Raw genomic sequence first — 20817 nt, forward strand, 5'->3', positions numbered from 1 at the left:
GTCGGAGCAAACGCGCCTGCGCGAGGCCAGCCAATGGCGCGCGACCTTGCGTCCGCCACCCGCCCTCTGACCCGGGCTCGAGCGCCTGCATCGCACCTCCTCCCCGCCCTCCGCCCCACCCCTCCGCATGCGAGGACGGAAGTGACGACAGATCCGACGGGAACGGAGGCGGGGTGCATTTAGGCGCCTTTCTTTCTCCGGCGGAAGCGATTGGCGGACGGGAGGCGAAAGAGGCGGGACAAGTTNCCGCCGCAGCTCCAGCCACGGGGCCTCGCACTATTCCCGCTTCCGGCTCAAAGGCCGCATGCCCGCGCAGCCAGGGTCTCCGGAAGAAGTCAGGGTGACCCAGGGGCGGGCACCGTCTGCCCATGCGCGACGACCCCCGCACGCTCTTCACCACTGCGCCCGCTCCCCTCAAAACATTCGGCTCGTCGGAGCANGTCGGCTTTCACCTGAGTCTCGTCTCCTACTGCGGTTCCTGCTGCGGCTTCGGTCATGCTGTTACCCTCGGACATCGCGCGGCTGGTTCTGGGTGAGTGCGGGCGCGGGAGGGACGGAGAGTGGGCCTGGCGGAGCAGGACGGAGCGACCTTTGGGGCCAGAGTCTCTCCCGGGGCGGGGAGGCTCCGGGGCTTTGCCTGCGCGCTTGCAAGTTCTGACCGGCGGCCGGTCTCCCCCAGCCGGGCTCTCGCGCCGCGCAAGCCTCTTTGTGTGCGGAGGCCGCGCTCCCCGGGGGCTGCGTGGCGAGGGGAGGGCCGAGGCGAAGCCCGGGCGGAGCACCTGAGGCCCGGATTCGGAGGGGGAGCCAGGCCCGCACGCTTCGTCGGGACCCCTGCAAGGAGCCTTGTGGACGAGACGGACGGAGCCTCGTCCAGACCAGGAAAAAGGAGGACGTCCCCGAGCCACCCGGTCGTGCAGAAAGACCTTCCCGACGCCCTGTTCGTCCCTCGTCATTAGAACTACGAAGGTGGGGCGGACGGGGGTGATTGCCTCCCCATCCCTCACCCCTCCCTCCCCGCAGTCGTCCGGCGCCGAGCTCTGAAATGCCCGCTGCTGGTTCTAAAGCAGCAGCAATTCCTGATCGTGGGACAGGCGAGAGATTTCGCAGAGGAAATGCCTTCCAGTCGAACGGTTTTCTAGTCCTGATGGTTCGTGTTTTCCTCCATTTGAGGACGGTCGGTTCTGCGGGCCCGTTGTCAGCGCGTACGTACGTCTGTGTGGGAAACGGGTTTTGTCGTTTGGCCCGGGAAGGAATGGAGAGGGTCGTGCTTGAGCCCCAGAGCCGTGGGAAGCCCAAACCCTCAGGCCCCGAGCCGGTGGTTTGCAGACCTCGTTCGCGACAGCCCTGAAAGTAAATGGTAAACACCTGTGACGAAACTTCCCGTCGCGTCCACAGGACTTGCTGTTGTTACCTTATTGTTAGAAAATCCCATTGGTCTCTTTTAAGTGCTCAGCCCCTGTCCAGAAAAACAGGGCATGGTGCGCGGGCCTTTTGATGAACACGTTTTGAAGGAAGCAGGAGAGGGTAACGGTTCCACAGTCCGTTTTTGGAGAAACTAATGATCTAAGGTTAATATTTTTGTTAACGTTTGGTTAATTTTTTTGTCCATTTTATCAGAACTTATCAATAGTTAGCCTCCATCTGTATCTGTGAGAAAAAGCTGGCTGTCTTGTAATTGTTACCTTTAAGAGGTTTATATGTAAACTCGTCTAAAGTAGACTTTCACAGTGTTCAGGATAACATTGACGTACTTTGTTTTTTCCTGCAGGCGTATCGTTTGGTTATAAATTGAAAGTTGTGGCAATCTGGTTAATCCACTCGGGTTTCTATGACTATAGTCCTTAACAGGGTTTCTCTCCTTGTTCGATGTTGATGTTTGGGGCTACGTAATTATTCATGGGGAGCTGTCCTGGGCATCGTGAGATGGTTAGATCCCTGGCAGCTCTGGAGAGGTGCCAATGAGACCGCACTCCGACCCCCACCCACTTAGGACATTTAAAAAGTGTCTCCACAGAGTGCCGGTATGTTCCCTGGAGGGCAAAATCACCCCCCAGCTAAAAATAATTGGTCTTAAAGCATTAAAGCAATAAGATTTTCTAACGAATAGTTCACACCTGCTTGTGTTCCCCACAAGCCACCTGCTCTGCTTGACTTCCTACGTTTTTTAATGGATAAAAACTCCAAATTTGTTGTTTCTTACCCTAAAATTCTTTGTCATCCACGTTCCATTTTAATTGCCACCAATCCTATTCCTCTGCCTTCTTTCGGATTTCTGTCATGGCTTTTCTCGTATAGTCTTGCTACTGATGTTTACTGTTGAGCAAATCTGCCTGAAGCATTCACCCTACATATCCTAGTCTAAAAGTTGAAAAATTCGTGCACTTAACCAAAATTTCAAGTTGTCCAGAAGAGTATAGCGTAATACAAAAAAAAAAGAAAGTCTCCCCACCCTCACTCTTACTTTTTTTTTTTTTTTAATGTTTTATCTATTTCTGAGAGACAGACACAGCGTGAGCAGGGGAGGGTCAGAGAGAGAGGGAGACACAGAATCTGAAGCAGGCTCCAGGCTCTGAGCTAGCTGTCAGCACAGAGCCCGACACGGGGCTCGAACCCACGAACTGTGAGATCATGACCTGAGCCAAAGTTGTACGCTTAACCGGCTGATCCACCCAGGCGCCCCTCGTTCTTACTCTTCTCATTTAGTATTATATATCTTGAAGCTTATGTTAGCACCTGGTGATCCTTGATTCCGAAGCTTAGAGGCTTAAAATGGTAATACTTTCATTATTTCATCATGATTCTTCTTTCAGTACAAAGCACTTTCTTCAGCTCTCTTTTTGTTGGTTCCTCTTATGCATAATGTTCTTTAAGCAAATCTTTGAGTGCTTTGCTTAGTATCGGACAGTGTGCTAAATGCTAGGAATAGAGAATTAAGTTCTCCCTTTGGAGTTCACATAATTAGGGTTGTTGTTTTTTTTTAACCCTTCCACACGTACACCCTCCTGCCCCACCAATACTTTTCCTAGACCCCACCTCACATTCTAACGCCGTGTTAACTTATTTTTTTGTGAGATGTACGTGATATATACTGCACTTAAGCCATTTTAAAGTTGTACGGTTTTGTGGCATTAAGTACACCTACATTGTCCTGTAACCATCACCATTATCCACCTTTAGAAGTTTTCCGTCTTCCCAAACTGAAAGTCACTTTTTTGTCCTTGGTATTCTTGATCTGGGATGAATAAGACAGGCTTCGGGGGTTCTTGGAGTCCCCAGAACTGTCTGTAAAGGCTTATATACAGGTTGGGTATTTTTATGGGTGTAGGATCCAGAACTTTTTTTGGATTTCTAAATTTGTTTGTGCCTTCCTGTATGATTCAGAATCCGTTCAGGAAGACTTAAACTAATGTGAGTATTTAAAATGAAGGGATTTAGTGAGAGAATTGGATACACTGGTGATAGAAAAACTAACAAGACATGAGCTGACTCCGTAGCCTCTGCAGGAAGCCACTGTGATAATCAGGAGGACAAGGAGAGGTGAAGCAACCCAGAGGCTGGGTTCTCTCTGGGGAGGATGGAAGGTAGACTTGCCTGGTAAGGGAGCAGTTGTCGCAGAGAAGATTCTACTAAGGCGAAGAAGAAATGAGAGGAAACAGTATCGCTCCAGTCTCCCACTGGTGCTTCCCATTGTTTGGATGCCCCCAGAAGCAAGCTGACCTGGAGCCTAGGAAACATTGCCTGCAGGGGGGTCAAGTTTCCTATCTTTCCTACCAGAGGAAGAGGAAGAAGAGATTGAAAGCAAACAGATCTAGGATTGACACACTCCTGGGTGATCAAGAGACACTGATCCTATTCACATTTATATAGCTAAGACATTAAAAATACTTAATAAATATTTACAGACGTGCAACTGTGATCATAACATTCCTTTTTGCCTACTGAATGTCATTTAGCCAGGTTTTCTGTTTTTCTTCAGATTGTGTTTATTCATATTATTTGTTCATAAAAATGTCATTGCTGACATTTACAGCTTTTTATGATCCTTACCCATTCTGTCTTTTCAGTTGTATCTCCAGCTCTTCTCTGTCATATCCGTTGTGCTTCCTCCAGACTGGGCATGCTCTCCATGTATGCTTTTCATCAGCTTTTTTGGGATGCCCCAACCATCCTTCAAGACTCAACATCTTCATGATAGTCATAATTTTCCCCAAGTCTAGTAGTACTTTCTCTAGCCCCTCTCCCCCCAGGAAGTAAGTCCTGCTGTCTTACTACCTTTGCTTTGTATTGCAGTTACTTGCATATGTATCTTCTGGGTCATTTTTAGATAACTTCTTTATAGTCAGAAACTTTTATTTGTGAATCTAGTCATACAGTTAAGTCTTCCCAAGAATCACTTATGTTTTTAAAATGTCATTAAATATTGAATAATTTCTGGGAAAGTATTAGAATATGTGAAGGAGATTGGGGCACTTGGGTTACTCAGTCAGTTAAGCTTAGGTTGGGCTCAGGTCATGATCTCACGGTTCGTGAGTTCAAGCCCCATGTCGGGCTCTGACAGCCCAGAGTCTGGACCCTGCTTTGGATTCTGTGCCTCCCTCTCTCTCTGCCCCTCTCCTGCTCACACTGTCTCTCTCTTTCTCTCTCTCTCTCTCTCTGTCTCTCTCTCTCTCTCTCAGAAATAAAACTTTTTTTTTTTTTAATTAAAAAAAATATATGTGAAGGATATATTTTCAAGTAGGGGGTTTTGAGACCTTGCGTTCTTCTTCATCAGGCACCTTTCTTTCTTTCTCCATAAATAGAATAAAAGAGGTTCACTCTTGGCATTCAGTTCCTAAAATGTTAATGCTCTAGGTATAATTAGGATATTATCCTTACTTCTCTTTTCCAGTTATCTTTTCCCTTTGGTCTGTTTTGTTATTCATTACTACCTCCACTGAATAGCAGGCAGAAGACAATATTGAGAAAAAGGGAAACTCAGGCATGTTTTCTTACCTTTTGTACGTCTTTGACAATAAGTTTACAAAAAGCTGTTTTTAGGAGTAAAGGAAAAATAATATTAATTGAAGAGTAATTATTTGTATTTTAATGAGAGATCCTTTGATCCCTGTTTTGTATTTTCATTGTAACATTTGAGATTTGGAATATTTACACCTAAAACTTCTACTGTTATTCTAATAGAGAACTGGTTACAATCTAATACTGAATGAAGATAAATAAGCTTTTAGTAAGCAAATAACTGGTTTTGTGTATGTGTGTGTGTGTGTACATAAATTTTGAAGTAGTCACTCAATACATCACCACGTCGTTTTGAAACTCCTAGGACAAAAGTACAGCAAACTACATCAAGTCTAATCTAAAATGTCTAATCTAGATTGCCCAATGTTGGGCATGGTTTTTGTTTTGTTTTTAAAGAATTGGTGTGTTTTTCCCTTTAAGATTTTAATTTTAATCTCTATACCCAACATGGCACTAAACAACCCAAGATCGAGTCGTATATTCTACCGACTAAGTCAGCCAGGCACTCCTGAAGAATCCTTTTTTACTTCATCTGAGGCAGTCATCAACCCAGATTGGTATTCTCATTCCACTGTCCACATCACATCAGTCTAGAATAATTGACCCCACCTTCAGGACCACTCGGGCTCTGGGATTTTAGGATGCTATGGGTATTTGGGTTTTTTCCTAACTCTTTATGTAACCAGATAAAGATCTTGGAAAAACCATTTAATGTCTTCTGTGCCCAGTTGCTATTCCTCAAGTTGAAGAAGGCCAAGGTCCATCTCAGGTCTAAATTCTAAATTCTGTGTTTCCTGGATAAAGAGATTTGCATACAGGAGGCTCTCATCAGTGTCTCTGGGAGAGTTCCTAGTGCCCTGCAGCCCAGCAGCAAGAATAAAGCTCACATACTGAAGGGGCACCTAATGACTTAATGGGCTTTGATGTAGGCAGCTACCTGTTAATTTTCTTTTAGAGGACAATCCCAGGGGTAAAGTGTACTTTGCAGTGGAATAATGACCGTTTCAGATATTGGGATTGCTAGAGGATATCTCATTTAGAAATCAGTTTTAAATCACATTCCTCTGGTAGTTTTTCCTATCAGAACAAAATAAAAGCCCCCAAAGGAATATTTATCTTAGAGTTTAAATCTGTTGGAATGTCAAAAGGATCTAAAAATTAAAGCATCTGTAAATATTTGAAGCTGGCAGAAATCATAAATACTAATTCTGATAATCTCTGTTAAGTTTGAGCAGAAACCAAGAGGAACTAACAGAATCCCTAGGCACACTTTAAATATAAACTGTTAATCCTGTGGTCATGTCTAGTAACTCAAATTATGAGAGTTGGGAAAATGCATAAATTGTCTATACAGGCACATAATCAAGCCTACACATGAGAAAATGGGTTATGTGGAAGATGCTGAAAAGTCTCCTTTCCCTCTCTGGTAAACTGATAATAATGCTACCAGATAGAAACCAGGCTATAAAATAAAGTAAGCCATTCTGTCTGAATCTTCAGGATTTAGCTACCCATACCCCTGCACACATGCATCATAGCATTAAACATCACTGTTGTTTACTATGATTATGGGCCATCGTAAGTATTTTATTCTCATCTTTTTTTTTTTTTTTTTGTCTTTATTTGGGAGAGAGGCAGAGAGAGGGAGGGAGAATGAGAATCCCAAGCAGGCTCAGCCCTGTCAGTACCAAGTCCAGTACAAGGCTCTGTCTTACAGCCTGAGCTGCTATCAAGAGTTTAACCAACTGAGGCACCCAGGCACCGCATATTTTATTCACATCCTATTTGATCTTCTCAAGGGCCCAAAAAAGCAATTGCTTTTCTATGTAGCAACTGCTTGCTCTATGATACAGTGGTAGAAAGCGAGGTCCCAAGAGGGTACATATGCTATAAACTGCTTTTCTTTCAAAAGCCAAAGTAATCTAAAGGAGACCGTCCTTGATCATATATTTTTATTCATTTGTTCATTTATCCATCCATTGTTTTATTTATCCATTTATTCAGGAACTCGTTCAATTTTTCAACATACCCTACTCCAAAGAAAGCTTCCTGTAAATCTAGCCTGTCCCCCCCTTTTTTGCTGTATTTTATTGTATATGTGCATACTACATATACAGTGTGTATTATATATGTATAAACAGTATACATATTATGCGTATGCTGTATTCAGTTGATGGATATTTGAGTTTTTTTTTTTTTTTTTATGTTTTTTTATTTATTTCTAGGAGAGAGAGAGACAGCGTGAGCAGGGGAGGGTCAGAGAGAGAGGGAGTCACAGACCGAAAGAGGCTCCAGGCTCTGAGCTGGCAGTCAGCACAGAGCCCGACGCGGGGCTCGAACCCACAACCGCGAGATCATGACCTAAGCGAAAGTCGGACGCTTAACCGACTAAGCCACCCAGGCGCCCCAGATATTTGAGTTTTATATAGCTTATACAAACTTAAAAAATGTTTATAACCTTGCTTACAAGTTTTTGTGTGGACATGTTTCATTTCATTTGAATGCCAAAAAGGATTGCTAAATTGAGTTTAAATCTACTATCTCAGTATTTGTTTTCTGTTTGTCTCATTTGTTTCCAACCAAAAAATGTCCCATTTTTTCCTACATTCTTAAAGATTATTTTAGTATTCCATTTTGTCTCTACTACTGGTTTATTAACTTTAGCTCTCTGTTTTAATTTTTTAAAAATGAAGCAGAACACATCAGATCTAATTTAAAATGGGAACTCTAGATTGCCCAAAGTTGGGCATGTTTTTAAGAGCCGAAGATAAGTTTCTTAGTGCTATTTTAAGATGCATTGTAATTTTTGAACATTTTTAGAAGTAATGTAGCCTTTTAACAGCCTTTTCTCAAGTGTATACTGAAGTGTAATGTCTTAGGATAAGCCATAAACTAACTGATGTGGGATCATTCCTTGGCCAACATGTGCTACCACAAGTGGCCATATTATTCTGAGAAAAGTTACTTCTCTTACTACATTGTGTCTAGGGTGGTGTTTCTCAACCTTACTTTATTATCATGCTCTTAAGGGGTATTGTTAGACTTTCCCCTCCCCCAATCTCCAAATAATGTTTTAACGTCACAAATACACTATATATTGTATGTATATCTGTGACTTATGCATGAAAACAGTGGTATTTTTTTGTATCCTTGCCACCTCTGTACCAGTTTTCATCCCCTTCAGGCTATGTTCTTTTTGAGAATGTTTGAGCTGCAGAAAAGCACACCCACTTTCAGGAATTAGATTTCACACCACCACCTGTTAGAAGTCTCAAGTGGTTATGAATACATCTGGAGTGATTAGTACTTTTGGAACTCTACTGTGAAAAGAAATTGTTTATCTTCAGTTTAAATTTTGAAGCATATAAAAAGGTCCACCCGCCCTGATTCTGGAGTGACTCCAGTGCTTCTCAGCATATTTTAAGTTCCTGTGTTCATGAAATCCTAGTAGCAGGTGACTTACTACAAATAATGTAACTTAAAATGCAAACCATCATAAAAATGATTTCTTTTCAGCTGGCTGTAGAATTATATGGGTTTATATTGAGTTGTTTATTTGTAAAAAATAAAAAAGGATGGAAAATAGCAATTTATCCTTGATCTCCTTTCATATTTTCATATTTGAGGTGATATTACATCTTCAGTAATGGAGATACTGAAGTAGTAATGTATGAGGTAAAATATTTCTTCTGTTTTCTAAATGTCTTCCCATACTCTAAATGACAGTATCTTTGGTTTTTTATTTGTATATTTATTTGTGTAGCATTAGTTAACAAAAGGTTGGAAAACTGATTCTTCACCTGTAAGTAGAAAGTGGTGAGTTGGTTCCCACATCCCAGCTAGGGCATTTCCTAAAATAGGATGACCATTTTCTTGCTTTTTCTTTTTATAACCTTCATATATAATGACTACAAAGGCAGTCTCTTTAGTTTTTTGACTTAGAGGGCCTGGGTAAAGATACAGTTCCAGGTGAGAAGAGTAGAACCTTGCAATTTGGAAGTTGGAAGACACCTAAATAATTGCATTGGAAGTTAAATACTTGAGTATTGTACCAGCACTGAGATCAGTCTACTACAAATATTGTACCAAAAAAGAATGTAAGTGACCTAGAGTTGGAATTAGCTAGACTAAGAAAAGATAAGCTGCCCAAGCAACAGCAATGGTATCTACAATGGCCTTGATATCAGAACATACATGAATTTGCACAATTAAAAGACCAGCTAGTCTGAGAGATGGAATGACACAAGTCAAAAGAAGAAAATTAGGATGGAAAATTAGGATGAAGTAGAGCTTCATATAACACATTAAGAATTTAGGATTACGTTTTTACTTTGAGATTCATGTACCACAGTGTGGAAATTCAGTGGTTTTCAGTATATGCACAGTGATGTGCAACCATCACCACTGTGTTCATTCCAGAATGTTTCCATCATCCCAGGAAGAAACCCCAAACCTGTTAATAAGTCACTCCCACTTGCTCCCTTCTCCCATCCTGTAGCAACCACTAATCTTTTGTCTCCGTGGGTTTGCCTATTCTGGACATTTTATGTAAATGGAATTCTAGCAAAACCTTGGTTTGTTGAGCAGAATTCATTCCGGAAACATGCTTGTAAACCAAAGCACTTGTATTTCAAAGTAAATTTCAAGAACCATTGACTCAGTTGTGATCATGTGACTTTCAGTGTCGCGTATTACTCGTATTGCAAGATATCACATCGCTGGTTTATCAAGTTAAAGCTTTGTATTAGAAATGTTCGCTGCTCTTGCAGAACCCTTGCAGAACAAGTTACTAGCAGTCCAGGGTTTTACTGTAGACAATAAACTTTTTGTGAACTTTTGTATCTGACTTCTCGAATGTAATGTTTTCAAGATTCATCCATGTTGTAGCAAGTTGAAGTACTTACTTTACATGGCTGAATAACCCTTCCATTGTATGGATATTCCACATGTCCATTCATTTGATGGACATTTCAGTTGTTTCCGCTTTCTGGATATTAAGAAAAATGTTGTAAACACTTATGTACAAGTCTTGTTTGGACATAGTATTTCAGTTCTCTTAGATACATACCTAAGAGTGGAATCACTTGGTCATATGGTAATTGTGTGTTTAATATTTCTGAGAACTTCACAAGTGACTTTCTAATGATTTTGTGCCATTTTACGTTCCTACCAGCGATGTATGAGGTTTCCGGTTTCATCACATCTTTGCCAATATTCACTACTGTCGTAATTCTGGCTATCCTAGTGGTACGAATTGATACATACTGTAATTTTGATTTTATATTTTCCTAATTACTAATGAAGTTGGGCCTCTCACATGCTTAATGGTTTCTTTATAAATTCTGGATTCTATTTCCTTATCAGGTAGATGAGTTGCAAATATTTTCTTCCATTTTGTCCATTGTCGTTTTACTTGAAAGCACACATTGTTTTTAATTTTGGTGAAATTCATTTTATCTAATTTTTTCTTTGGTTGCTTGTTCTTTAAATGTCATATCTAAGAAATTGTTACCTAATCTGATGTCAAAAAGATTGGCACCTCTGTTTTGTTCTAAGACTTTTTATAGTTTTTGCTCTTATGCTTATGTCTTTTATCTATTTTTAGTTAATTTTTGTACTTGGTGTGAGGTATAAGGGTCCAGCTTCATTCTTTTGCATGTGGGTATCCAGTTCTCCCAGCACCAGTTGTTGAAAAGACTAATATTTCCCCCCAATGAGTTGACTTGGAACTGTTTTTGAAAATCAGCTGACCATAAATGTCCGGACTGTTACTTCTGTCCCACCGTCTATATGTGTCTGTCCTTCTGCCTGTGTGTCACATCACCTTGATTATTACCGCATAGTAGTGTGTTTACAAATGGGTACTTTTCCCTATTTATCATAGCTCTCTAGCTATTTCATTTTGGAGATTGTTTTGACTACTGTGTCTCTTGGACTTGTCTATGGATGTTAGGATCAATTTGTGGATTTCTGCACAAAAGGCAGCTAAGATTTTGATAGAGTTTATGTTGAGTCTGAGAGTATTGACATCTGAATAATAATAATTCTAAACCATGAACAAGAGGTATCTTTCCATTTATTTAGTCTTTAATATCTTTCACTGGTATTTTAGTTTCTGATATAATCGTTTACTTCTTTTGCTAAACTTATTTCCTGTGTTTTATTCTTCTTGATGCTCTTGTAAATGAAATTTTTATTTCATTTTTGAAATTCATTGTTCATTTTAAGTATATAGAAATGCAGTTAAGTTTTGTATATTTAAAATTACTGCAGCCTTACTGAAGTCATTTATTGAGTGTGATAGTTTTTCTGTGTGTACATGGATTCCTTTCTATTTAGGACATCATGTCATCTGCAAATGGGGATATTTGGGTTTTTTCCTTTCCAATCTGGATGCTTTTTATTTTATTTTCTTTCCTAATTGCCCAAGTTAGAACTTCTAGTACAGTGTTGCAGAGAAATGGCAAGAGCAGGCATCATCCTGTCCCTGATCTTGTTGTTGGTTTTTTTTTTTTTTAATGTTTTTTGTTTTCTGAGAGAGAGAGAGAGAGCGTGAGCAGGGGAGGGTCAGAGAGAGAGGGAGATACAGAATTTGAAGCAGGCTCCATCCAGGCTCTGACCTGGCTGTCAGCACAGAGCCCGACGCAGGCCTCTAACCCAGGAACCGTGAGATCATGACCTGAGCTGAAGTCGGACGCTTAATTAACTGAGCCAGCCAGGCACCCCCTGTCCCTGATCTTATAGGGGACGCTTTGACTCTTTCACCTTTGATATGTGATGTGTTAGCTGTGGGATTTTCATAGATAGCTTTATCATGTTGAAGAAATTCCCTTATATTCCTAATATTTTTATCATGAAAAGATATTGAAATTTGTCATGGTTTTTCTGTATCTGTTGAGATGATAACATGGTTTTGTCCTTTATTAACATATGGTGTACTTGGCTACTAGATACTTTTAGTGTGTTAACATTGATTCATTTTTGTTTTATTGAACCAGTCTTGTATTTCTGGCAAAATTGTAATTGTCATGGTATATAATCATTTTTAATGTTACCAGATTTATTTTGTTAGTATTTTGTTGAGAATTGTTACATCTGCTTTCTCATGAGGGATATTGGTGTGCAGTTTTCCTATGATGTCATTGTCTGGTTTTATTGTCAGATTATTACTAGCACTAGCAGTGAAAATGGGAAAGCTCTCTATTTTATATTTTTTTTAAGAGTTGGCTAAAATTTTTTCAGTGTTTGGTAGAATTCACCAACGAGGCCATTTGATGCTAGGCTTTTCTTTGTGGAAAGATTCTTTACTACAGTTAAATCTCTTGTTTTAGGTCTGTTCAAATTTTCTCTTCCTTGAGTTGCTTTAATGTCTCTGTAAGAAGTATCTGTTTTACCTGCTGTCTAAATTATTCATAGTACATGCAACTGTTCATTGTATCCCTTTATAATCCAGTTTATTTCTGTAAGGCTAGTAGTAATGTACTCTCTTCTCTGGATTTAGAAATTTAAGTCTTTTTTGTCAGTCTCACTAAAGATTTGTTGATTTTTGTTAGTCTTTTCAGAGAATCAACTTTTTAGTTTCATAGATTTGTCTCTTGTTACTGTTTCATTTTTTTCTTTACTATTTTCTTCCTTCTGTGTCCTTTTGTGTTTCGTTTGCTCTTTTTCTAGTTTATAAAATGGAAGGATAGGCTTGAGATATTTTTTAAGTTTTTATGTATTTTGATAAGAGTATGTGCAGGAGGGGCAGAGACGAGGGAGAGAGAAAATCCCAAGCAGGCTCCAGACTGTCAGTGCAGAGCTTGACACAAGGGTCAAACCCTCGAAACATGAGATCATGACCCAAGCCAAAATTAGGAGTCGGATGCTCAACTGACTGAGCCACCTCAGGCACCCCAAGATGTTTTATCTTTCACATACAGGTATTTACTGGGACGCCTATGTGGCTCAGTTGACCCAGCATCTGACTCTTGATATAAGCTCAGGTCTTGATATCAGGGTCATGAGTTCAATACTCACATTGGGCCCTGGGCTCGACATGAAGCCTACTTAAAAAACAAACAAGTATTTAGAGATATAAATATGCCACTAAGCCCTGCTGTAGCTGTATAGTGTTTTAGAATGTTGCATTTTTGTTTTCGCTTATCTCAGATTATTGTCTACTTTCCTTTTGTTTTCTTTTTTTTTTTTTTAATGTTTTATTTATTTCCAGGAGAGAGAGACAGCGTGAGCAGGGGAGGGTCAGAGAGAGAGGGAGTCACAGACTGAAACAGGCTCCAGGCTCTGAGCTGGCAGTCAGCACAGAGCCCGACGCGGGGCTCGAACCCACGAACTGCGAGATCATGACCTAAGCGAAAGTCGGACGCTCAACCGACTAAGCCACCCAGGCGCCCCTCCTTTTGTTTTCTTTTTGACCTCTTGGTTATTTAGGAGAGTGTTGTTTAATTTCTGAATATTTGTGGGTCACCTGGGTGGCTCAGTCGGTTGAGCGTCTGACTTCAGCTCAGGTCACGATCTCGCAGTTCGAGGGTTCGAGCCCAACGTCCGGGCCCTGTGCTGACAGCTCAGAGCCTGGAGCCTGCCTCGGATTCTGTATCTCCTTCTGTCTTTGTGCCTCCCCCTCATGCAAGTTCTCTCTCTCTTTTTCTCAAAAATAAACATTAAAAACTTAAATAATTTCTGCCTATTTGTGAATTTCTTATTATTGATTTCTCCTTTCATTCTATTATGGTCAGAGAACATTCTCTGTATAGTATCTATCTTTTTATAACTTATTATATGTACTAATACATAGCTTATCCTGGAAGATGTTCACATACACTGGAGAAGAATGTGTATTCAGCTGTTGTTGGGTGTAGTACACTACAAATGTTAGGTCTAGTTGATTTATAGTGTTTAAATCTGTTTCCTTATTGAACTCTCTAGTTGTCTATTCATTATTGAAAGTGAGATATTACTGAAAAGTATAACTTATTTATTTCTTATAGTTTATTTTTGAGACAGAGTATGAGCAGGGGAGGAGCAGAGAGAGAGGGAGACACAGAATCTGAAATAGGCTCCAGGCTCTGAGCTGCCAGCACAGAACCGACATGGGGCTCAAACCCACAAACTGCGAGATCATGACCTGAGCTGAAGTCGGACGCTTAACCAACTGAGCCACCCAGGCGCCCCTATAACTTCTTTGTTTAATTGTCTAGTTCTTATAGCACTTCTGTGTCTACTTTGTGTTTGGGGGTCTTTAGTTATTACATGCATATGTATTTGTAATATCTTTTGAATGATTGAATGTTTTTTCACTATCTTTGCCTCTACTAACAATGTTTGTCTTAATTTGTCTGATAGACTGTAGCCCCTCCAGCTCTTACTGTATGAATGGTATATCTTTTTCCATCCTTTTATTGTAATCCATTATTTATTTATTTTTAAATGTTTATCTCTTAAAGAGGGAGAGTGAGTGGGTGAGGGGCAGAGAGAAAGTGAGACGGGGTCTGAAGCACAGAGCCCAGTCCAGGGCTGGAACTCACAGACTGCAAGATCATGACCTCCAGAGCTGAGGTCGAATGCTTAACTAATTGAGCCATCCAGGCATCCTGAGAGAGAGACAGAGACAGAGAGAGAGAATGAATCTTAAACAAGCTCCACACTCTGCGTGGAGCCTGATGTGGGGCTCAGTTTCACAATCTGAGGATCATGACCTCAGCCAAAATCAAGAGTCAGATGCTCAACTACATCACCAAGACGCCCCTAGGACTTCCTTTAATATTTCTTATAGGGAGCGCCTGCTAGCAACAAGTGTGTCTAGGTTTTGTTTTGTTTAATCTGGAAATACCTTAATTTGTCCAATTTGAAGGAGTTTTGCTGGTCTTGGTTGACTGTTCTTGTTGTTAGCACTTTGTATATGTCATCTCCCTGCCTTTGGCTGTGATGGTTTTTAATGAGAAGCGGTTAATCCTATTGAGGATCCCTTGTATGTGATGAGCTGTTTCTGCTTTCAGGTTTCTCTCTTTGTGTTTTGACAGTTGGATTATGCTGTGTCTAGGTATGGATTTCTTTCAGTTTATCCTACTTGGAGTTTATTGACCTCCTGGATAAATAGATTAATGTGTTTCCAAAAATTTTGGATGTTCATTATTTGGACATTATTTCTTTAAATAGTCTTTCTGCTCTGTTCTGTCTCTCCTCTCTTGGGACTTTGATGATGTGTGTTGGCACAACTGATGGTGCCCCTCAGCTCTCAGGGACTCTTCACTTTTTGTGATACTTTTTGTTTCTGTTCCTTATGCTGGATACACATCATTTGATCTGTGTTTCAGGGTCACCTGTGTTCAGGTTTTTTCATCTGCCTCAAATTTGCTGTTCAGCGCCCCCTGTAGGGAATTTCTCATTTTAGTTCTACTTTTCAACTCTAGAATTTCTGCTTGGTTTTTGTTTTTGCTTTTTGTAGAATTTCTGTCTTCTGTTTGATGAAACATTGCTCTCATAATTTTTTAGGTATTTATGAATAGTTTTTTTAATTCTCTGAACTTAAAATAGCTGACTTTTTAGAAGTTTTAACTACAGTGCCTTGGTTTCCTTAGAGATGATGTCTATTGACTACTTTTACTTCCCCTTGTATGTGAGGCATACTTTCTTGTTTCACTGCAGGTTTCATAATTTTTTGTTGAAAACTTGACGTTTTAAGTAGTATAAAATGACAGCTTTTGTAATCAGACTCTCTTTGTTACTGTTCTTTATTGCTTCAGTAGTGCCTGTGAACTGCTGCCTGAACTAATTATTTAAAAGTCTGTTTTCTTTGAATTTATTTTCTGATTGGATAATGATTTTTCATTTCTTTATTTTCACTTTTTTCATGTTTATTTTTGAGCAAGAGAGAGAATGCATGAGCAGGGGAGGAGCAGAGAGAGAGAGAGATGCACAGAAATTGAAGCAGGCTCCAGGCTCTGAGCGGTCATCACAACAAGCTCGAACACAGCTCGAACTCACAAGCTGTGAAATCATGACCTAAGCCCAAGTCAGATGCTTAATCAATTGAGCCACGAAAGCACTTTGGGTTTTTTTTTGGGGGGGGGGGTCTCTTTTTTTGTTTTTTGGGGTTTTTTTTTGTTTTTTTAATGCTTGGTGTCAGTCTCCCTTTGTTTGCCAAGGGATTGTGTGTGTGTGTTGGGGCAGGGTTCAACATTCAGCTAAGCCATTGACGACTCTGCCTTAGCCTTCACTTCCTGCTTCCGTAGAGGTCACCCAGAGGCATGGGCTTGGGGCCTTGTCAGATACATTCTGAGGATGCGTGTCACCCTGTAGTTGCATGTGGCCTCCTGCTATCTCAGGAATATATCCTAGCTTTTCATAGCCTGCTATGTACTCCTGCCCCAGCTTTTTTTTTTCTTTCAACTTTTTCTGGTTAGCTTATTTGTCCTATTCTCTCTGTCACAGGCAGCTATAGTGTTTGGCAGTTCCTGCTAATAGTTTTAAACAAACATCTTAAAGAAGGTTCTTTGCACTGGGTAAATTTGGATTCATCCTAGAGACCAGCCATGCAAGTGGAGTTTTACAGGGAATTTTCACACAGGTCACATTATGACAGTTTCTGGATATGAGTTTTTGGGAAAATTCCAGCATATCCAGCCTCTCCATTGACTGCTAGGCTGTTTGTTTGTAATTACAGGCTGTTGACTTTCAAGTGTCTAGGAAGATGATTATGGGAATAGAGCAAATTAAAGTGCCAAAATGTTCATTGTACTTGATATTCATCTATTTTTCTTCAAAGCTCCCAAAACTGATTATTTTCAGAGTTTTGTGACTTTATTCCTTTAATAATTTGTGCCAGTGTTCTCACTGCTTTTATGGTGGAGAGGGTTTTTGGAGGTCCTTATGTTGCCATTCCTGCTGAAATTGCTAAGAGTTTAGAAATTTAAACTGAGAGCTATAGGGAGTGATTGAAGGGCTTTCCACATGATCCAAGGGCTTTACACAAGGGATTACTTTCACCAGATTTGATCCACAAGTCAAGGCAAGTGTGATGTTTTATAGATGAAGCACCTTACCTTAGTTCTGTAGAATATGAGTGATTTTTCCCCCTATATTCACAGTGTTTATTTTAATGGAAATAAAAGAAGAACCTGGTCTTGCCAGTGTTATCCACTTAAGAACTTGTCTTATCCAGTGTTCTTTCTGTACTATAGTATTGTTTTTAATGGTTGGTAATGCTCAGAAACAAAACAACAAGAATAGGCTGCTAGTCAAGACATGTGTACAGGTACCAAGCACCGACATGTAAGATTGTTCGGTAAATGTTGGTTAGGTGTAAATGCTAAAGTTCTTGTTTAAATAGTGTTTTGATTCCCTAAAGGCATAAATTAAAAATCAAAGGAGTGCCTTTCTTTCCTTTCTTGAAAAGTGTTTTGTTCATTTTTCTCTTAAACCATTAAGCAAATAAGTGAAATGTACAAGTAAGTAGCAACTTGGAGAGAATGTATTTTTTTTGATAAGTTAATTTATACCCTCTACGATCCTTGTGATTATGAAGTTCATGGAGTGGAAGAACATTTATCATTTCCTTATTCTGTTGTTTATCATTACTTTATTAATTCTCACGTAAGCATTACTTTATGTTAATTGCTCCTTATCACACACCTTAAATTTATCATTTACCTGGAGTTTTTCTCCGTCATACAGCCATCTGTTCTGTGAAGACTACTTTGCACTGCAGCCCAAACTGGTGGTTCTGGCCAAGGCTGCAGAATCCCAGCACATTCCACCTGAGGGTCCATTTGTGATAGAAAACTGCTCTAGCATTTCAACAGCATTTTGGTAAAAATAGACGCATTGGCATCACCTAAACTTCTATTTTTCATTTAGGTTACTTACAACAGGAAAACCTCACTTCTACCTGCCAGACTTTTATTTTGGAAAGTTCAAATTTAAAAGAATATGCAGAACATTGTACAGATGAAGGTTTTATCCCAGCCTGCTTACTGGTGAGTGATTTGTTCCTTAAGGGAAATATTTCCTCATTTACCAACATGAGAGACTATAAACACAGTCTTAAAATCAGCCATGAGTGTTATCGGAATTCGTAGAGATTTGATAGCTTTCATGCATGAAAGGAAAGACCCGAAGAAGGCCAGCTCTTTTCACACATTTATTTCACATAGTTACAACTTTGCCTCTAAGAATCAGTTTCAAAATGACATTCTCATTTCTAATTAATTCCACTACTATTTGTCTTGGGGCTCATTTGTTTGCTGCCTGCTCTGGACTAAAATATTTGTGTCCCTCAAGACTCATATGTTGAAACCCCATCACCAGTGTGATGGTAATTGGAGGTGGAGTCTTTGGGAATTAATTACGTTTAGATTGGGTCATGATGTTGGGCCCCTTGTATTGTATTATTGCCATTATAAGAAGTGGAAGAGAGAGCTATCTTTCCTGGAATAGGCACAGAGGAGATGTTTAAAAGCCAGGAAGGTGGCCCTCACCAAGAACCAAATTGGCCAGCACTTTGACCTTGGACTCCCCAGCCTCCAGAATAAGAAATGCCTGTTATTTAAGCCCCCTGCTCTATGGTATCTTGCAGCAACCCATTTTTTCCTGCATCTGGTTGCTTACTTCAGACAAATAAAAAACAGGTGTTTTGTTATCTTGTTGTCGCTTCGTTTTAGAATACTAGTAGTATCCAGGCGCCTGGATGGCTCGGTAGGTTAAATGTCCAGTTACAGCTCAGGTGATGATCTCACAAGTTCGTGAGTTTGAGCCCCACATCGGGCTCTGTGCTGGCTACTCAGAGCCTGGAGCCTACTTTGGATTCTGTGTCTCCCTCTCTCTCTTCCCCTCCCCCACTCGTACTCTGCCTCTGTCTCTCAAGAATAAATAAACATTTAAAAGAAGAAAGATTACTCGACCAACAGAGCATCGTTTGGAATACAGTGGGTGTATTTTGGAACTATGTTATTTGACATTATATTCTGCTAACTTATTTTAAACATGCCTCCTTAGGTTAATTTCAATTGTCACAAACAACATGCTTTTCTGTGGAGGAAATCTGAGAAGACAGTTTTGTATAACTGCTAGAGAATACCAAAGATAGTGTGTTCTTTTAAGATGTCACTTCTCCCCATTTTGATCTATAGATTCATTACAATTAAAATCCCCACAAGCATTGTTACAGGTAGCAACAAGCTGAATTCTGAATTTCACTTGGAAAAGTGAAGGAACTAGAATAGCACAAACAGATCTTAAAAAGGAGAAGTTAGAAGACTCCTGTTACTTGATTATAAGACTTAACTAATGAGTTCTGGGCATCATGACTGAGTGATGTTAGGGGAAGATTCGACACTTAGATCAGTGGAAGAGAATAGAGCCCAGTGTAGACCTGATTTGTGAAGCAAGTACAAAGGGAATTCAGTGGAGATGGTAATTTTATCAGTAATGGAGATAGAGCTATTAGACATGCAGATTCAAAAACAGATCCTCTACACATACCTCATACAAATACTACCCAAAATTGGTATTAGACCAAATGTACAGCATAGAACTATAAGACTTTTTAGGAGAAAATTTGTTAACTTGGGTTTGATGATGAGTTTTAGGTGTGACACTGACAAAAAGGAAAAATTAGTAAATTAAGCTTCCTAAAAATTTAAAAATTTTGCTCTACAGTGGACTCTTCAAAGAATGACAAACCATAGGTTGGAAAAAAATATTTACATTATCAATTATGTGATAAAAGATTTTTTTAAACTATTAAATTTTTTGTATGTGTGTGAAATTATTTTGGGGGTACCTGGGTGGCTCAGTAGATTAAGCGTCCTCAGCTCAGGTCATGATCTCATGGTTTGTTAGTTCGAGCCCCTTTTTGGGGTCTGTGCTTGCAGCTTAGAGCCTGGATGGAGCCTGTCTCAGATTCTGTGTCTCCCCCTCTCTCTGCCCCTCCCCTGCTCTTACTCTTTCTCTCTTTCAAAAGAAAACATTAAAAAAAAAAAACCTTAAAAAGGAAATATTTTAAAGGGCAAGGTATCTAAAGATGGCAATAAGCTAATTTTAAAAATGCTCAAAATCAGTTGTCATTGGGAAAATGCAAATTAATACTCTAAGGAGATACCAACATATACCTCTTAGAATGGCTAAAGAGCAATTTAAAAACTGTCAAATCATTAGGAATAAGGGTGCAAAGCAGCAGGAACTCAGGTTCATTGCTGATGAGAATGTAAAATGATACAACCACTTTGAAAAACAGATTGGGAATTGTTTACAAAGTTAAAAGTACGTTCACCATGTGACCCAGCACTCATAGAGCCAGATACTTATCCAGGTGAATTGAAAAACATGTTCACACAAAAACCTGCACACTAATGTTTATCTGTGATGATCAGAAACTGCAAACCACCCCCCAAAAAACCTTCAAACAACCAAGCTGTCCTTTGGCCAGTAAGTGGATAAACTGTGGTATAGCCATAGACTGGAATACTACTAAGCAGTAAAACACAAATGCTGTTGATTCACACAAAAGTGTGAATGAACCTTAAATCCCTCTGAGTTCTACTAAATTAGCCATTCTCAACAAATAAACTGTTGTTAATGGGAACCAGGTTTCTCTGTGAGAAAGACTATACAAATAAGCTTAAGAATGAGTGCAGGGGTGGAGCACCTGGGTGACGTGACCAACTTTGGCTCATGTCATGATCTCACGGTTTATGGGTTCAAGCTCCACACCAGGTTCTGTGCTGACAGCTCATAGCCTCGAGCCTGCTTCAGATTCTGTGTCTTCTCTCTGCCCTTCCCCCACTCTCTGTTGTGCACCCACAT

At 40.1% G+C, this 20817-nt stretch overlaps 1 protein-coding gene across 2 annotated transcripts in view; it reads left to right on the forward strand.

The window, feature by feature from the left end:
* Positions 1-446: 446 nt before the first annotated feature.
* Positions 447-20817, forward strand: part of NPAT (nuclear protein, coactivator of histone transcription) — a 47679-nt gene continuing 27308 nt past the window's right edge. Inside the window, exons 1-2 of one of the 2 annotated variants that reach the window (XM_077777427.1) lie at positions 447-532; positions 17872-17990. In XM_077777427.1, coding sequence (XP_077633553.1) covers positions 496-532; positions 17872-17990 — 156 coding nt within the window. In that variant the 5' untranslated portion in view covers positions 447-495. Of the gene's footprint in view, positions 533-792; positions 1203-17871; positions 17991-20817 lie in introns of those variants that run through there. The other variant, XM_077777426.1, reaches the window with a different exon arrangement.

This window comes from Crocuta crocuta, unplaced genomic scaffold, assembly GCF_008692635.1.
Source record: "Crocuta crocuta isolate KB4526 unplaced genomic scaffold, BGI_CrCroc_1.0 scaffold278, whole genome shotgun sequence".
Classification (NCBI taxonomy): Eukaryota; Metazoa; Chordata; class Mammalia; order Carnivora; family Hyaenidae; genus Crocuta; species Crocuta crocuta.